This window comes from Polypterus senegalus, chromosome 9 (assembly GCF_016835505.1).
Source record: "Polypterus senegalus isolate Bchr_013 chromosome 9, ASM1683550v1, whole genome shotgun sequence".
NCBI lineage: Eukaryota > Metazoa > Chordata > Cladistia > Polypteriformes > Polypteridae > Polypterus > Polypterus senegalus.
In genome coordinates this window covers 32,729,329-32,743,592 of record NC_053162.1, presented here as the reverse complement: position 1 = coordinate 32,743,592, position 14,264 = coordinate 32,729,329, and the positions used below count along the sequence as shown (strand labels likewise).

Below are 14,264 nucleotides of genomic sequence, written 5' to 3'. Positions count from 1 at the left end.
GCATTTGTAAGGCACTGCAACTGTTTCAATGACATGTCACATCATCTCTTCTTAAGGCAAAATGTTTTTTATTGTACTCATATTATGTTATTTTTACTTATTTACTTTTGTTGTTAGAAAATGATTATATAGTGCCTGTGGTGAACACCATCTCAGGGTGCCATTGAACAACTTTTTCCTTAAGGAGGACTAGCAGGTTGTGAGGCCTGTGTAGGGTCATTTGTTGTGCCTGTGGTGGGGATTGAATTTTCAGTCTGATCCTTTACAGTCTTAAATGCTTTAGCTACTGGGCCACTATTATCAGATAATTATTATATAGTGTCTTTCCAGAGTGAACCTGAGTCCAAGCTGCATTGCATATAATCTATAGTTGATACAATATTTCTACAATGTAAGCACTCGGGATGGTCAGTGGTGGGTATTAAACATGTGTCTTTGTGCTTTACTATCAAAAACGTTTGTAGGATGCAGATGCCTGCTTATTTAGTTTAATTTTATCTTTAAATGATAGGCCCACAGTTTTGGCACAAAAGGCTCTTTTGAATAAGTGGAATGCCGCACTTGAGCACATTGCCTGCGTTCCCATTGGATGTGTAGTTCTCTGGCAGCTGTGGAAGCTGAGATGAGCTGCAGTAGTTGACTTGGCCAGCCTCTGTGTGAGGTCTACTTCCTCTCCTGGGACTCTCTTCCTGCAAATCCCCACCCTCTCCTGAATTCTGCTTTGTGAACATCTGCTTCCACTTCTCCAGTCCACACCTTTAAGGTGCAGCAGCCTTTCGAGACACATGATGTCCCTTTTTGTTTTGGCTGTAGAGATTTTATTTTTGTTCAGGTTTCATTTCTTTCTTTTTTTTGTAAGCATCAGCCACTTTAAGTGTACTTCTTCACATAAGCTTCAAATTATTTTTATGTCTTGAAGGATCAGTGACTCTGTCATCTGATGGCTGGCCTATCGATCTGGGGTCAGTAGAAAGCCTTTGATTCTATTTGACTGACTCTTCATTTGCTGGGTGCAGAAAACCAAAATAAAATTATTCTGTGGAGAATATACAGAACTTGAATGGAATGTGTGATGTACATTATTTGACAAGCAGCACCCAGCACGCTGTCTTATTCCTGGGAACTTTCTTTTCACTTCTTAATTCTTGTTGAGTCCCAGCCTTACTTTTTAGCGATGTTGGATATTTAAATCATACACAATGTTTAAAGGGGGAAAAGACCAGAGTTTAAATGTGAGATAAAATTGTTGAAATCTTTTTTTTTTTTTTAAAGAATGGAACTTGCTTTAATGGGTTATAAATCTGGATAATCAGGAGGTTAAAATTAGAATCCAGCTACTGTAGTCTGGTAGTACAGAGAGGCCTGTGGAAACACAGTATGAAGAATGTGCATTGCAACACTGCACAACTCTAATTAACAAACGGTATGTTAGCTCACTTGTTGAAGAAAAATAGATAGTAGGTTGACATCAGTCAGTCACTTACTTACTCATTAGCTGTATAGCGCCTTACATTCTAAAAACTCTGAAAGTGCTATATGAAAAAAATAAACTGAAAACTTCAGAAAAGTGGAAACATTACCATGCGCATAACTTTAAAGACACAAGGAGAGCATGGTGCCATTTCTCCTTATGGTTAGCTTATTACTTAGTTCTCCATTCACCTGCTAAAGGCCTGCGCCTGACAGCAGCTGATCACAAGGTGAAAACCTGCTCTGGGCAGAATGCTAGTCCATTGCTGGGTGTTCTCACGTACACATTCACACTTTTGGCAGAGTTGCCACTCCATGTAACAACATTTCTTTAGGTCATGGGAATTAAGTGAAGCCCAAACACCAAATCTTCACAGATGTCATCTATCCCTAGAAATCCAAGATGAAAGTTGTTTTAGCTGTGCAGTGCTATCCACTTCTTTATTTAGTCATACCTTATCAGTGCCCACTCTGGCCACTCCAGGACTCTTGACCAATAAATGAGGGGGAGAGACAGGTCTTCAGTTCAAAAGCTCAATCCCATGAGAATGCATTTCTTCTGTGTGCCTTGCTCTTATTTTCCATAATTATTTATTTAACCATAATGTAGCAAAAAATGCATACATTTTGCCTGAAGTGAACATGCGATTGGATAACTTGTCATGTGTATTTTGTCACAGGTGTAACGTGACATATTTTCATCAACAATTTGGTATTGTTTGTCACCATAGGCCCCTATCTTATCAGAAACTTTATCACCATCCTCCAAGAAAACAATATTAAATATTTTTCTTGGTCATCACGATAAACCACATGGGGTAAGTAAAATATAGAAAAAAGTATCCTATTTGAATGCCTCGGTGACACAGTAGTTAATGCTGTCGTCTCATGCCAGAGTCATGGCTTTAAATTGTGGCTTGGCCAGCATGCTGATTCCGTATTGAGACTCTTGACTTTCTTCCACATACTAACAATGTGTTTTGATTTTTTTTTCTTTTTTTATGCTTACAAAGTTACTCCTTTTTCTGTCTTTATTAATAACTAGCCATGTGCGCCAACTACGCTTGCGCGTGTTAAAGTTGTCTGTGAAGGGCTCCCTGTTTAAACGCGGCTGCCAGTCATGAACTGGGCCCTTCGTCGCACAGCATTATGATTTTTTATAAGGGAAACAAAATTACAAAAGAAAACCCTTGGACATTGATTCGATAGGAACGGCCTACTCAGAATCACTGTCCGAATAGTAATTATGTGGTGGTATAGGAGCATTTCTGCTTCTGTCCGCTCCCAGTCCGTCCCGCTTTCACGACGCTTATCGTTTCCTCTCACGATGTCTTCTCCAATCTCACAGGTTGCTTTGTGGCAATCCAAAGAGTAAGGCAATATACACGGAGCAATGGTTATAAAAGGGGGACACATAGGTATCCAGGCTCTTTAAAGCATAAATAGGGATCACTTCACTGACATGTAAGCAAGCCACGGTACAACTGTGAGACGCAGCACTCGCCGCTACAACGTAACAATAATAATTTCCGGAACGTGCTGTTACGTTGTCATTCATTTTACCCACTGTCTTTCTTTCATTCATATGTTACGTAGGCACGTACCTTTTATCTTCGGCAGTCTCATTCTCTAACCAGGCCTCAGGAGCTAACCAGTGTAACACTGTCCACCACCCCTTTCGTTATTCCGGCACATTGTTGACATCTGTGAGTAACAACAACAACGTACTAAACTGAAAGGTGGTCTATGTTTTAGCTGTCTCTCTACTGCCATCTAGTGCTTATTCTTCTAATTCATTCGCGGACAAACAAAGATCAAGATCCAAATGAAGATAGAGATGTCATTTTAGGTGAGGGGCAGAGGTCCAGAGTTCATTTTTGTTATTCTTAGATTTTAAGGTAATTAAAAAGATTAGCCTCTTCCTATGACACCATGTTAAAATTCTGTGCGCATCACTATTTTATTTGTTTCTAAGGAGTTGGAGTGACATTTGGGGTGATGTTACGCCTAATGTCACAGATCCATGGGAATAAAGTTGAGCCCCTTAAATTATTGGATTATCTGAATATGAAGTAAAAACTAAGGACTTGTGTTTATTGTTTTGGTCATCAATTAGCATTTCAGTACTTCGACTGCGAATTAGGATTTTGTTTTGGTTTTGACACTTTCTGTTTGATTGGCTTTTCTGGTTAAGAGCTTATTTTTTATTTCCCAACTCCCATGTTTCTCCTGGTCCCTTATCTTTCTGCCCTTGTGAGATACCGATTTCACTTTAGGCCTATCACAATGTGCAGATTGTTTGAATGGTGACTTAAAATTTGTCGATTTGTTATTAAAGGGTTTGTGTAAGTGCCCCGCTATAGACTGGGTCACAGTGCTGCCTAGATAAGCTCTGTATGCCAAACTCCAAAAAAAAAAAAAAATTGAATCAATGTTTATCACAGTGTGTGTAGTGTTTTCCGTGAAAAACACTGTTAGTCTAGTCTTTTTTTAAGCAATGGTGTGAACAGTGAAATCAGCAACTCTCTCGCTAAACAAAGCCTTAGCACTTCAGTATCCAGTTTTTGTACTTTTTAACATATGTTATGTTCATCACTGCGTCCCATCAGCGCCAGCAATTTCTAAGATGACATCTTGAATTAATAAAATGGCTCTAATTGGCCAATTGGTTAAAGTCATTGTGCAAAATTTGTGATTTGTTTCTATATGAAGCTAATATAAGATTATTCACGCAATACAACAAGCAGTATTTCAAAAGCTGTCATCAGTCCTGTGATGGACTCATTAGCAGTGGCATCTCTGAATTAAGGGCAGGTGAGGCACTTCCCTTCATCCTCTGTAGATGGTGCTCTTCTGCAAAAATCAAATAAATGACAAGCTGACCTCAATGTAACGTACAGTATGGTTAAAACGTTTACAGCAAACTCAACTTAAGTGTCTCAGTCAGCTTTTTCCAATTTTCCATGATGCACTCAATGCAATTTCTTTATTTAATTTTATTTTGGAGTATGTGAAATTTACTTTGCGCTAGCCTGTTTCCCAGGTTGTTTGGGCAGGATCTTGAACCCTACAATGTTCTTGGCAGACCCAATACTGTGTTTGCGCGTGATCAGACAAACAGATAATATGAATTCAAAGCCAGAGCTACAAGTTTGACAATTCAGAGAAATCAAAACCAGTCGAATTCTCCAAGTTGTGACATAACACTGGCCTTTCACCTTAGTCAATTGTATAAAATAAAAACTAAAACCTGGCCAGATAGAAATTCCATTTTTCTAGTGGAATTGGATTTGGAGCAAAGGGGTAAGCTTTTAATACATTTTGTTTGCTCTTTATTTTTATGAAAATATACAATTTACATTTAATTGCATTTTTTGCAGACCAAGTAACAAGTCAACTCCAAGTACTCAGGCCAGAAATTCATTTGAATGCACTGAAGTGGGAAGTTTGCTGCTCTGATTATTCCAATAGCACAGGAATGCAGCATTAGCTCAGATGTGTGCATGGGCAGCTTGAACTTTTCAGTTCAGTCCTGGTTGAGTTTTTTGTTGATTGATCTTTATTTTGTGTGTGTGCTTTTTTTTGGTTTGTTTCTGCAATTAATGGCTTGACATTTTATCATAATTGGTGCTGGTAGTCTAACACATTGTGAAACACAGTGCCTCTCCCTCACTCCTTCATGTAAGGTTTACTGAAGACCTTCTCCTTCCTCTGCTACCCCTCAACATCGCTGACACTGCTGCATTCTTGAATGACTTCTTGTGTGCAGCACCTATTATCTTTTCCCGAGCCACGTTCACTGCTGCCCACTCGTGCTGTTGGCTCTGTCTCACACAGCTCATTTGGGGTCAAAGGCAAAACCATCTGCCTCACTTAGCCTAACTCTGTAAGGTGATCCAAGGCAGAGACCTTCCCAAGATTCATCTTTCCAGGGCAGTGGATTTAAGCAAAGGTGCTGCTTTTTTAAGTGCTTGCCAGTCTCTCCTGTCTCTCTATGTCACACACGTATGTCCTCTGCATGGGCTCCTTTTATGGACAGCTCCTCAGGATAGCTCCACTCCTTGTAACAGCTTCTCTTTCCCAGGTCCATTCTTGTGGGACAAGAATTTTCATTCCAAACACCACTGCTCTTCAGATTTCATTTTAAGTGATTCCTGGTGGATTTTTGTGTTACAGTTATTTTTTGTTTGTAGGTGCTTTTGCATTGTCTTCGTCATGTCTGTTTGTCTATCTATCCACATAAAAGAATGCTGATTCCAGTGGACAGATGTCATTGAACTTTTGGTAAACTTATTTTTATGGACATTTGATGAGAAAGCTGAGTTTCCTTTGAGATATTTGAAAAAGTCACATTTAAAAGCTTTGGGTGATTTACAAAGTTCTGTGTCTTAAAAACAAAGGAACATTCTGTGAGACTTTAATTACCATTCATTTCTTTCAAACTGACATTGAGATTATTTAAAAGAGAGGACAGCAGAGAGCAGTTCATCTCCCACTATAACAGGTGGCAGTGTCCCTCATATACAGTCCCAGTTTGGACACCCGCACGTCTGCATGGCAGTTGGAGTCCAGATGTGCATCCCTGTAGAGGCACCTGGTGGATGATAGAGGACGCTGCCGGGGAAGGACCTTCCTGGCTTTCTGATAACCTAAAACTCCTTCAAACTGGCAGCATCACGTAGCCCCTTGCCTTCTATCTATCGATCTATATGTTTATATATAAATATATATATCCCCATTTCCCTGTTTTACATTGCCTAATGAAAAAAGAAATCTCCAATTCAAGTCAATGACAGGAGCTCAGTGACATTACAGTAGGCAGCCAGTGCGTCCATATAGATCTATCTATCTATCTATCTATCTATCTATCTATCTATCTATCTATCTATCTATCTATCTATCTATCTATCTATCTATCTATCTATCTATCTATCTATCTATCTATCTATCTATCTACCTACAACAACAACAACATTTATTTATATAGCACATTTTCATACAAACAGTAGCTCAAAGTGCTTTACATATTAAAGAATAGAAAAATGAAAGACACAATTATAAAACAAAATAAATCAACATTAACATCGAATAAGAGTAAGGTTCAATGGCCAGGGGACAGAAAAACAAAAACTCCAGACGGCTGGAGAAAAAATAAAATCTGTAGGGATTCCAGACCATGAGACCGCCCAGTCCCCTCTGGGCATTCTACCTAACATAAATGAAACAGTCCTCTTTGGATTTAGGGTTCTCACGTAAGGGCTTGATGATGATGATGATGATGGTCATGTAGACTTCTGCCTTTTAATCCGTCCATCATTGTTTGAGCATCCTGAAGCTTTGAGTAGGTGCGCCACCACCACAAAGAAACCGGAAAAAGAAACAGAAAAGAGAGTAGGGGTCAGTACCGATTTTAGAGCCACCATGAATAGTTATTTTGAGGAGATTGAACATACAGAGTATCAGGATTAAGTTAAATTAAGATTAAAATGAAGTTATAAAAAGGTCATGTTAAAGTAATGTGTTTTCAGCAGTTTTTTAAAGTGGTCTACTGTATCAGCCCAGCGAATTCCTATTGGCAGGCTATTCCAGATTTTAGGTGCATAACAGCAGAAGGCCGCCTCACCACTTCTTTTAAGTTTAGCTGTTGGAATTCTAAGCAGACACTCATTTGAAGATCTAAGGTTACGATTTGGAATATAACGTGTCAGGCATTCCGATATATAAGATGAGGCGAGATTATTTAAGGCTTTATAAACCATAAGCAGTATTTTAAAGTCAATCCTGAATGACTCAGGCAACCAGTGTAGTGACATTAAAACTGGAGAAATGTGTTCGGATTTTCTTTTCCTAGTTAGGATTCTAGCAGCTGCATTCTGCACTCGTTGCAAACGACTTATATCTTTTTTGGGTAGTCCTGAGAGGAGTGCGTTACAGTAATCTAGTCGACTGAAAACAAACGTGAACTAATTTCTCAGCATCTATCTATCTATCTATCTATCTATCTATCTATCTATCTATCTATCATATAGTGCCTCACCACTCTATCTATCTATCTAGATATAGATGTGTGTGTATATATAATATATATATATGTGTGTGTATATGTGTATATATATATATACTGCATATATATAAATATATATATGCAGTATATGTATATATATATATATATATATATATATATATATATATATATATATATATATATATATGCAATATATATAAATATATATATATATTTTTTTTTTTCCCTGCTTTACATTTCCTAATGGAAAAAGAAATCTCCAATTCAAGTCAATGAAACTCCAGGGGAGTGATGTGTTTCTTCAGGAAATTTGTGTGCAGATGAACTCGGACATAATGCGTATTTTAACTGTCTATTGGAATCCATCCATCCATCCATCATCCAACCCGCTAAATCCTAACAACAGGGTCACGGGGGTCCACAGGAGCCAATCCCAGCACAGGGCGCAAGGCAGGAAACAAACCCCTGGCAGGGCGCCAGCCCACCACATCTATTGGAATGTCTTTCAAAAAATCTATATTTATGAAATACATGACTAATTGTTGATTATATCATCCACAACCACCAACTAACAACAGGATATCAATCAATGCAGTTTTTATTATTTGGACTTGGTTTTTAACTGCATGATAGGGTAAAGTGCTATTAAAATTGTGCACTTAATGTAGTATATTAACACACATAATTGCATTCCTTTATTGCTGTTATATACTGTACAGTGTGAATGTGACCTGTTGCAAAATTATTTAAACAAATAAACAACATGTGATATCTGTTTTAATAAAGTAAACAAACAAAGATGAAAAATGCTCCAGCTTTTAAAGCATTTAACTAAGGGCATATCCACTGTACTACGTTTTCATTTAAAAATGGTGTTTATAAACTAAAACAATATCCGTTCACACCAGCATTTTTACATTGTTTATGAAAGTATCTCCACCCACACTAAAATGACAGAAAAGGCATATGAGGTAGCTGTTCGTCTATACTTGGCATACTCACATCTGTGGAAATATCCTTGAGGGGATGGTAACGCTGCTGTCCATGAGATTTATTGCAAAACTGTAGGGATCACTAAATTATTTGCTATTTGCACATGTGCGTAGGCTTTCAAACTATGCAAAACTTAATGTAGGTGCACACCAGAAGGCAACACAACAAGCACTATTGAAAGCAAGTCCTCATTCTGTCGGCTTGTGGTTTTCTTCCAGAAAAGCTGACAAATCAAGGAGTGAGATGTCCTAGCGTAGGATTTGTGACTGCGAAGGTCTCATCGGTTATGTTACAGGATGTGATGGTTCCATCATGCCTCCTCCCTTGGTTCATTAAACCTCTAAAACCCTTTGTAACGATGGATAGCTTTCAAACAAAGTAGGCTGTAGTGTTTGATTGCCTTCGACTCTGATTGACATTTCGTTTTCATTGTGTTTTTTTTGGGGTTTTATTTTTTGCCTGATCATTTTGTCTTTTTCTTTTTTGTCCTCGTTACTGTCTCAGGAAGATACTAATCAAATGTAATGATCTCCTGGTTATTTTTCACAAATATCATCCAACTTGGTGTCAAATTACAAATGATAAATGTGTAAATAACTTTCTATCCACTTTAGATTCTATTGTTTGGAACTGTCAGCTGCAGGTTTCATCTGTTGAAACTTATTGTCATTAGTGCAAGCTAAAAAGCCCTGGCTATATCCCTATTTGTAACTAAATGTTTATTAGGGGACATGGCTTGCTAAGATCAGCCATAGACAAGCCTTAAAACATGAATAAATGAGGTGTAATTTCTCATTTTACTGCCTCTGGAAAGTTAGTTATTAAAAACTACAGTTTATTGTCTTGCTAGTTTTAACATTGAATGGGTGTTTTTGCAGAGCAAAGTATTTTTTTTTTTTTGTCCAAGAAGCTAATATAATGAATGCTTTGGGATATTGGCATTGACCCTGGTAAGCGTGAAAGTGAGCCTGTAGCTCACAAAGATTAGCTTTCCTTTTAAAGGTCACACTTTCAGGAGTACTATGATTCCTGGAAAGCAGTTTTTATTTATTTTTTTTGCCGATGACCTGCTTTTTAGGACCTGTCCTGAACAAACAACAACACAAATGAACAAAAAAGCTTAGGGAATGTCTGCGTTTCAGTGTGTGAAAAATAAAAATTGGGGTATACCAGATTTGATACTACAATTGCGTTTGAGTACAGATAAAGTTAAATTAGAAGCAAGAAAGTGGTTAAAACGTGCAGCCTCTATGGTTGCACAGGTGCCAGTCTGTACCTTTGTAGTAACCAATGACAAGGTTTTTAAAGTCCCATCATGTATGTTTCTGCTTCAGAAAAAAATGGGAGTGGATGGTATCCAAATTAGAGAGGGCGGTCATTGAGTCCCAGATATACATGACTGCAGTCCTTTCACGGCAGCTGATGGAAGGTGGGAATTTGTTACTTCTCCAAATGACTTTAATCATGTGTTTGTGGGCTGACTCTGACAAAGTACTTTCCTAACACTGGAGCTGAGAAGTGGTCAGGTTTATACATTTTGTATTTTGTGGGCACTTGGACGATCCTTTTCAAAGAAGCCTCATCCATTTTTTGTTACTTTTTTAAGCATTGATAGCGATCTTTAATCCTTGAAGAAAGACCATATGCTGCCATTATACGATTAATATTCTATCACTCTGAAGAAGGCCATTGCAAGTTTGTAGCTTCCCCATGCTAACCTCATGCAAGTAGGCAGTACATTGGCAGAAGATGGCAGGTGACTTAAGACTGGAATTTATAATGCTGCCTGTGACTACGTGACTGCAGACAAAAAAGGTTCATGAAGATGATGTTTTGGTGTTCATTATAATGTGAGTGCTCTCAAAAGGCAAAATAGTATAAAGCCTCTAAATGGCTCAGAAACCCGACCAGGACCTTCATCAACCTGACCAGTTATGTGCTCACCCTAGGCAGCCAGCACCACAGATTTCGGCCTGGACAGGCCTTAAATGGGGACTGGCTTTTAAAGTTGAAATTTACATCTTAAATGTTCTGCGAAAATACCAAGAAAACACACCACAAGGGAGAGGAACTATGAAAACCTCTAGCTTGGAGACAACTCCAACATAAATCTATATATACTAGCAAAATACCTGCGCTTCGCAGTGGAGAAGTAGTGTGTTAAAGAAGTTATGAAAAAGAAAAGGAAACATTTTAAAAATAACGTATCATGATTGTCAATGTAATTATCGTAGGCTTATTTTAGTGTTGAGAGTGAATTTGATGATTGTAAAGAGTTTAATGTGTGATTATAAATGCACATTTTCAGGAGGTAAGGTTCTCTTTGTAAATGACATTTGCAGTTTTCCCCTCGGGCTATAAAATGACCAAACTGTCTGCTGAGCTTACTCTTGAGCATGCAACGTACAGTTGGCCATGTGAGAAGCAATCTTGTGTCAAGTCAATGCCAACCTTTTATAGAGTCTAGCCCTGTGACTTATTTATTATCATAGTCAAGCAGACCCTTACTGGAAATTGGAGGCGTTTGAATTGGAATGGGAGGTCAGAGGGTATGAGAGGGATGCGAGGAATAAATACAGTGTTCCCTGAGCCAGTTCCAGTGAAGACAGTTGCCTCAATGAGGTTCTTGTGCAGAGATTTGATCTGAAGCCTGGTGCCGTTACAAAGTTTTGGTAGTTGTTAAGTTTCGTAGTAACATAATTGGTGCGCCGACCTTCAAAAGTAGAGTATGCGAAGGCATGCCCGGATGATTAATAGTGTGAAGAAACTAAATGAAAAGGCTGGAGTCACCAGCAGGAAGACGTGAAGCAAGGCGAACAATAATAGGCTTGAAGCGGTAGAGTAAAGAAGAAGGGAGCAGTGAGCACAATGAACAGCTGAGGAAAGTAAGGAAGCGAGTGGGCACATGAGCGTGGGATGTTGTTAATGTGTATAGGCAGGAAGCCAACCACGTGGTAGGTGCGCGGACAGCGGCCGTGCGGAAAAAGGAAGGGGGTTGGGGGGCGGCCCTTGTGTGTCTCAGCAGTGAAATAAATCCTCTGTTAACGGAAATAAGGAATGAAACCGCCAAAAGGAGAGGTCAGTTCCGAAAGTTCCTTATGGCATAATGGTGAGAACCGCCAAAAAGAAGACATTATTTTTAAAAGTTTGTTATGGGGCACGGCGCAAAATGAAACATACTTAACGTTTGTAAGTACAGTGTAAAGGATAGGATAGGCATGGGAAATTTGAGCTTCTTATGTCTATCTATCTATCTATCTATCTATCTATCTATCTATCTATCTATCTATCTATCTATCTATCTATCTATCTATCTATCTATCTATCTATCTATCTGTACACCTGTTTCCCCCCTTGGTTATTGCAATAGGACATGAAACATACCTAACTTTTGTAAGTACACTGCAAGGAATGAGCATGCGAAATTTCAGCTTCTCACCTATATGAAAAGTGGGAGAGTTAGTGATAAGTCAGTGATGGCTTTGCCTTTTCTATGTATAGATATACATATATATGCACTGTATACTTGCTGCTAACACATTTAGGGGACACTTAATCATCACTTAGTTTTGTGTTTTGCTAGTGTCTTTGTCACTACTGGTAGCATTAGGCAGTACCTGCAGCTGACTGAGGATGCACAGGTAGTCCAGCTCCTCCAGGATGGCACATCCTTACATTCTGTAACAAGAAGGTTCACTGTGTTTCTCACCACAGTCTCAAGAGCATGGAGAACATACCATTAGATGAGCCGTTAACACGAGCAGAGCTGGATAGGGCCGTACAAGGACATTATCCCAGCAGTAGGACCAGTATCTGCTCCTTTGTGTGAGGAGGAACAGGAGGAGCACTGCCAGAGCTCCATAAAATGACTTCCAGCTGGCTATTGGTGTGCATGTTTCTGACCAAACTGTCACAAACCGATTCCATGAGGGCCTGACGTTCTCTAGTGGGACATTTGCTCACAGCCCATCACTTTGCAGCTCGATTGGCATTCGCCAGTGAATACCACAATTGGCAGCACTTCCATTGGTGCCCTGTGCTCTTAACAGATGAGAGCAGATTCACACTGAGCACATGTGACAGACATGAAAGAGTCTGGGGACACAGTGATGAATGTTAAGCAGCCTGCAGCATCATCCAGCATGACCAGTTTGGCGTTGGGTCAGTGATGGTCTGGGGAGACATTTCCTTGGGGGGTTGCACAGACCTCCACATGCTAAGCAATGGTACACTGACTTCTGTTAGGTACTGGGATGAAATCCTCAGAGCTATTGTCAGACCTTACGCTAGTGCAATGGGCCCTGGGTTCCTACTGGTGCAGGACAATGCCCTGCCTCATGTGGAGAGTGTGTAGGCAGTTCCTGGATGATGACGGCTTTGATGCCATTGATTGACCTGCATGTTCCCCAGACCTGAATCTAATTGAGAACCTCTGGGGTATTACGTATCGGTGCATCCAACACCGCCAAGTAACACCACAGACTGTCCAGGAGCTCACTGATGCCTTGATCCAGGTCTGGGAAGAGATCCCCCATGACACCATTGGCCAACTCATCAGGAGCATGCCAAGACATTTTTGGGATGCATACAGGCACATGGGGGCCATACATACTACTGAGTCACATTATTAGCTGCCATGATGATATTCACGCAAGTTGGATCAGCCTGTGATTTCAATTTTTGACTTTGATTTTCAGTGTAATGTTGAATCCATCCCTTAATGGGTTTCTGATTTTGATTTCCATTGACCGTTGTTACGTCATTTTGTCATTAACCAAATCAAACTTACCTGATTGATGAAAACACATTAAACGTAATATATTAGAAGCAATAAAAAAGAATTAAAAACTAAGCATGCTTAACAGTCATCAGTTAAACGACTCTGTCACTGATCACTGCTGGCTGTCAGTCAGGCACTTTACCATTTCATGGCTGCATATACTGATGTTTTATGCTTGATTGTGCATAGTTGTGTCTCCTTTTCAAGCTTCTTTGACACAGCAGGCTGTTGTCCTCCACTTCTAACTGTGTAACTTTTTTCTTTTATTTCAGTGGAAGAAGGAGCGTCATCTGAGTTTTCTTTGAACTGGGACCCTGCAGCTCAGACAGGTATGCTATTACTGGTTGCCAGTGAGACTGCCTTATTTCATAAGCTGGAACTCAGAGTGTCACATTCCTCTTCCTCTTCCTCTTCCCACTCCTTCAAGATAAAAAAATACACCCTTGAGAGTCTCCCAAATAACCATTCTTAGTATTAATTCCATATGGCCAGTAAAACCCTGTGCAAAAGGCAGTTAATGTTTTCTGCAGCCCTAGGGAGGTAGAGGACCCTGAGGTCAGACAAGGCCCCCTTTGAAGCAGCATAGAAAAATGATTGTTTGCAGGCCTGTGTTCCTTCGAATGAAGGACTTCTTCAGGTTCACATGGTGCAGCCCCCCAGTGGGCTGAGCCCATGTCTTCTTTAGTTCAAAGGACTATGGGGTCCTAACATTTTTTATTCAGTGCTAGCTGTGGGCTGCCCTGCTGGTCAGTGCCACACCAAGATTTTCAAAGACACACAAAATGTTGCTGGTGATGGACAGATCTAAGTCTTTGATTTGTGTTATTTCATCCTGCTATGTTTAGGGTTCAAGTCATCTTCCTGATGGGTGTCTCTTTTCTCTGTTCTGTTCACGGTCCTGTTTCTGTTTGGTATAGCAACAACCCATTACTATTTGTTTTGTGTATTGAGCTGAAGAAATTAGAAATTGTAGTGATTTCCGTAACACTACAATTG

General features: G+C 39.6%; 1 protein-coding gene across 2 annotated transcripts in view; it reads left to right on the top strand.

Moving 5' to 3' along the window:
• Positions 1-14,264, top strand: part of znf423 (zinc finger protein 423) — a 144,623-nt gene that overhangs the window by 25,463 nt on the left and 104,896 nt on the right. For both annotated transcript variants that reach the window (XM_039762864.1, XM_039762862.1), the window contains exon 2: positions 13,541-13,597. In XM_039762864.1, the coding sequence (XP_039618798.1) occupies positions 13,541-13,597 (57 nt within the window). The remainder of the gene's footprint in view (positions 1-13,540; positions 13,598-14,264) is intronic.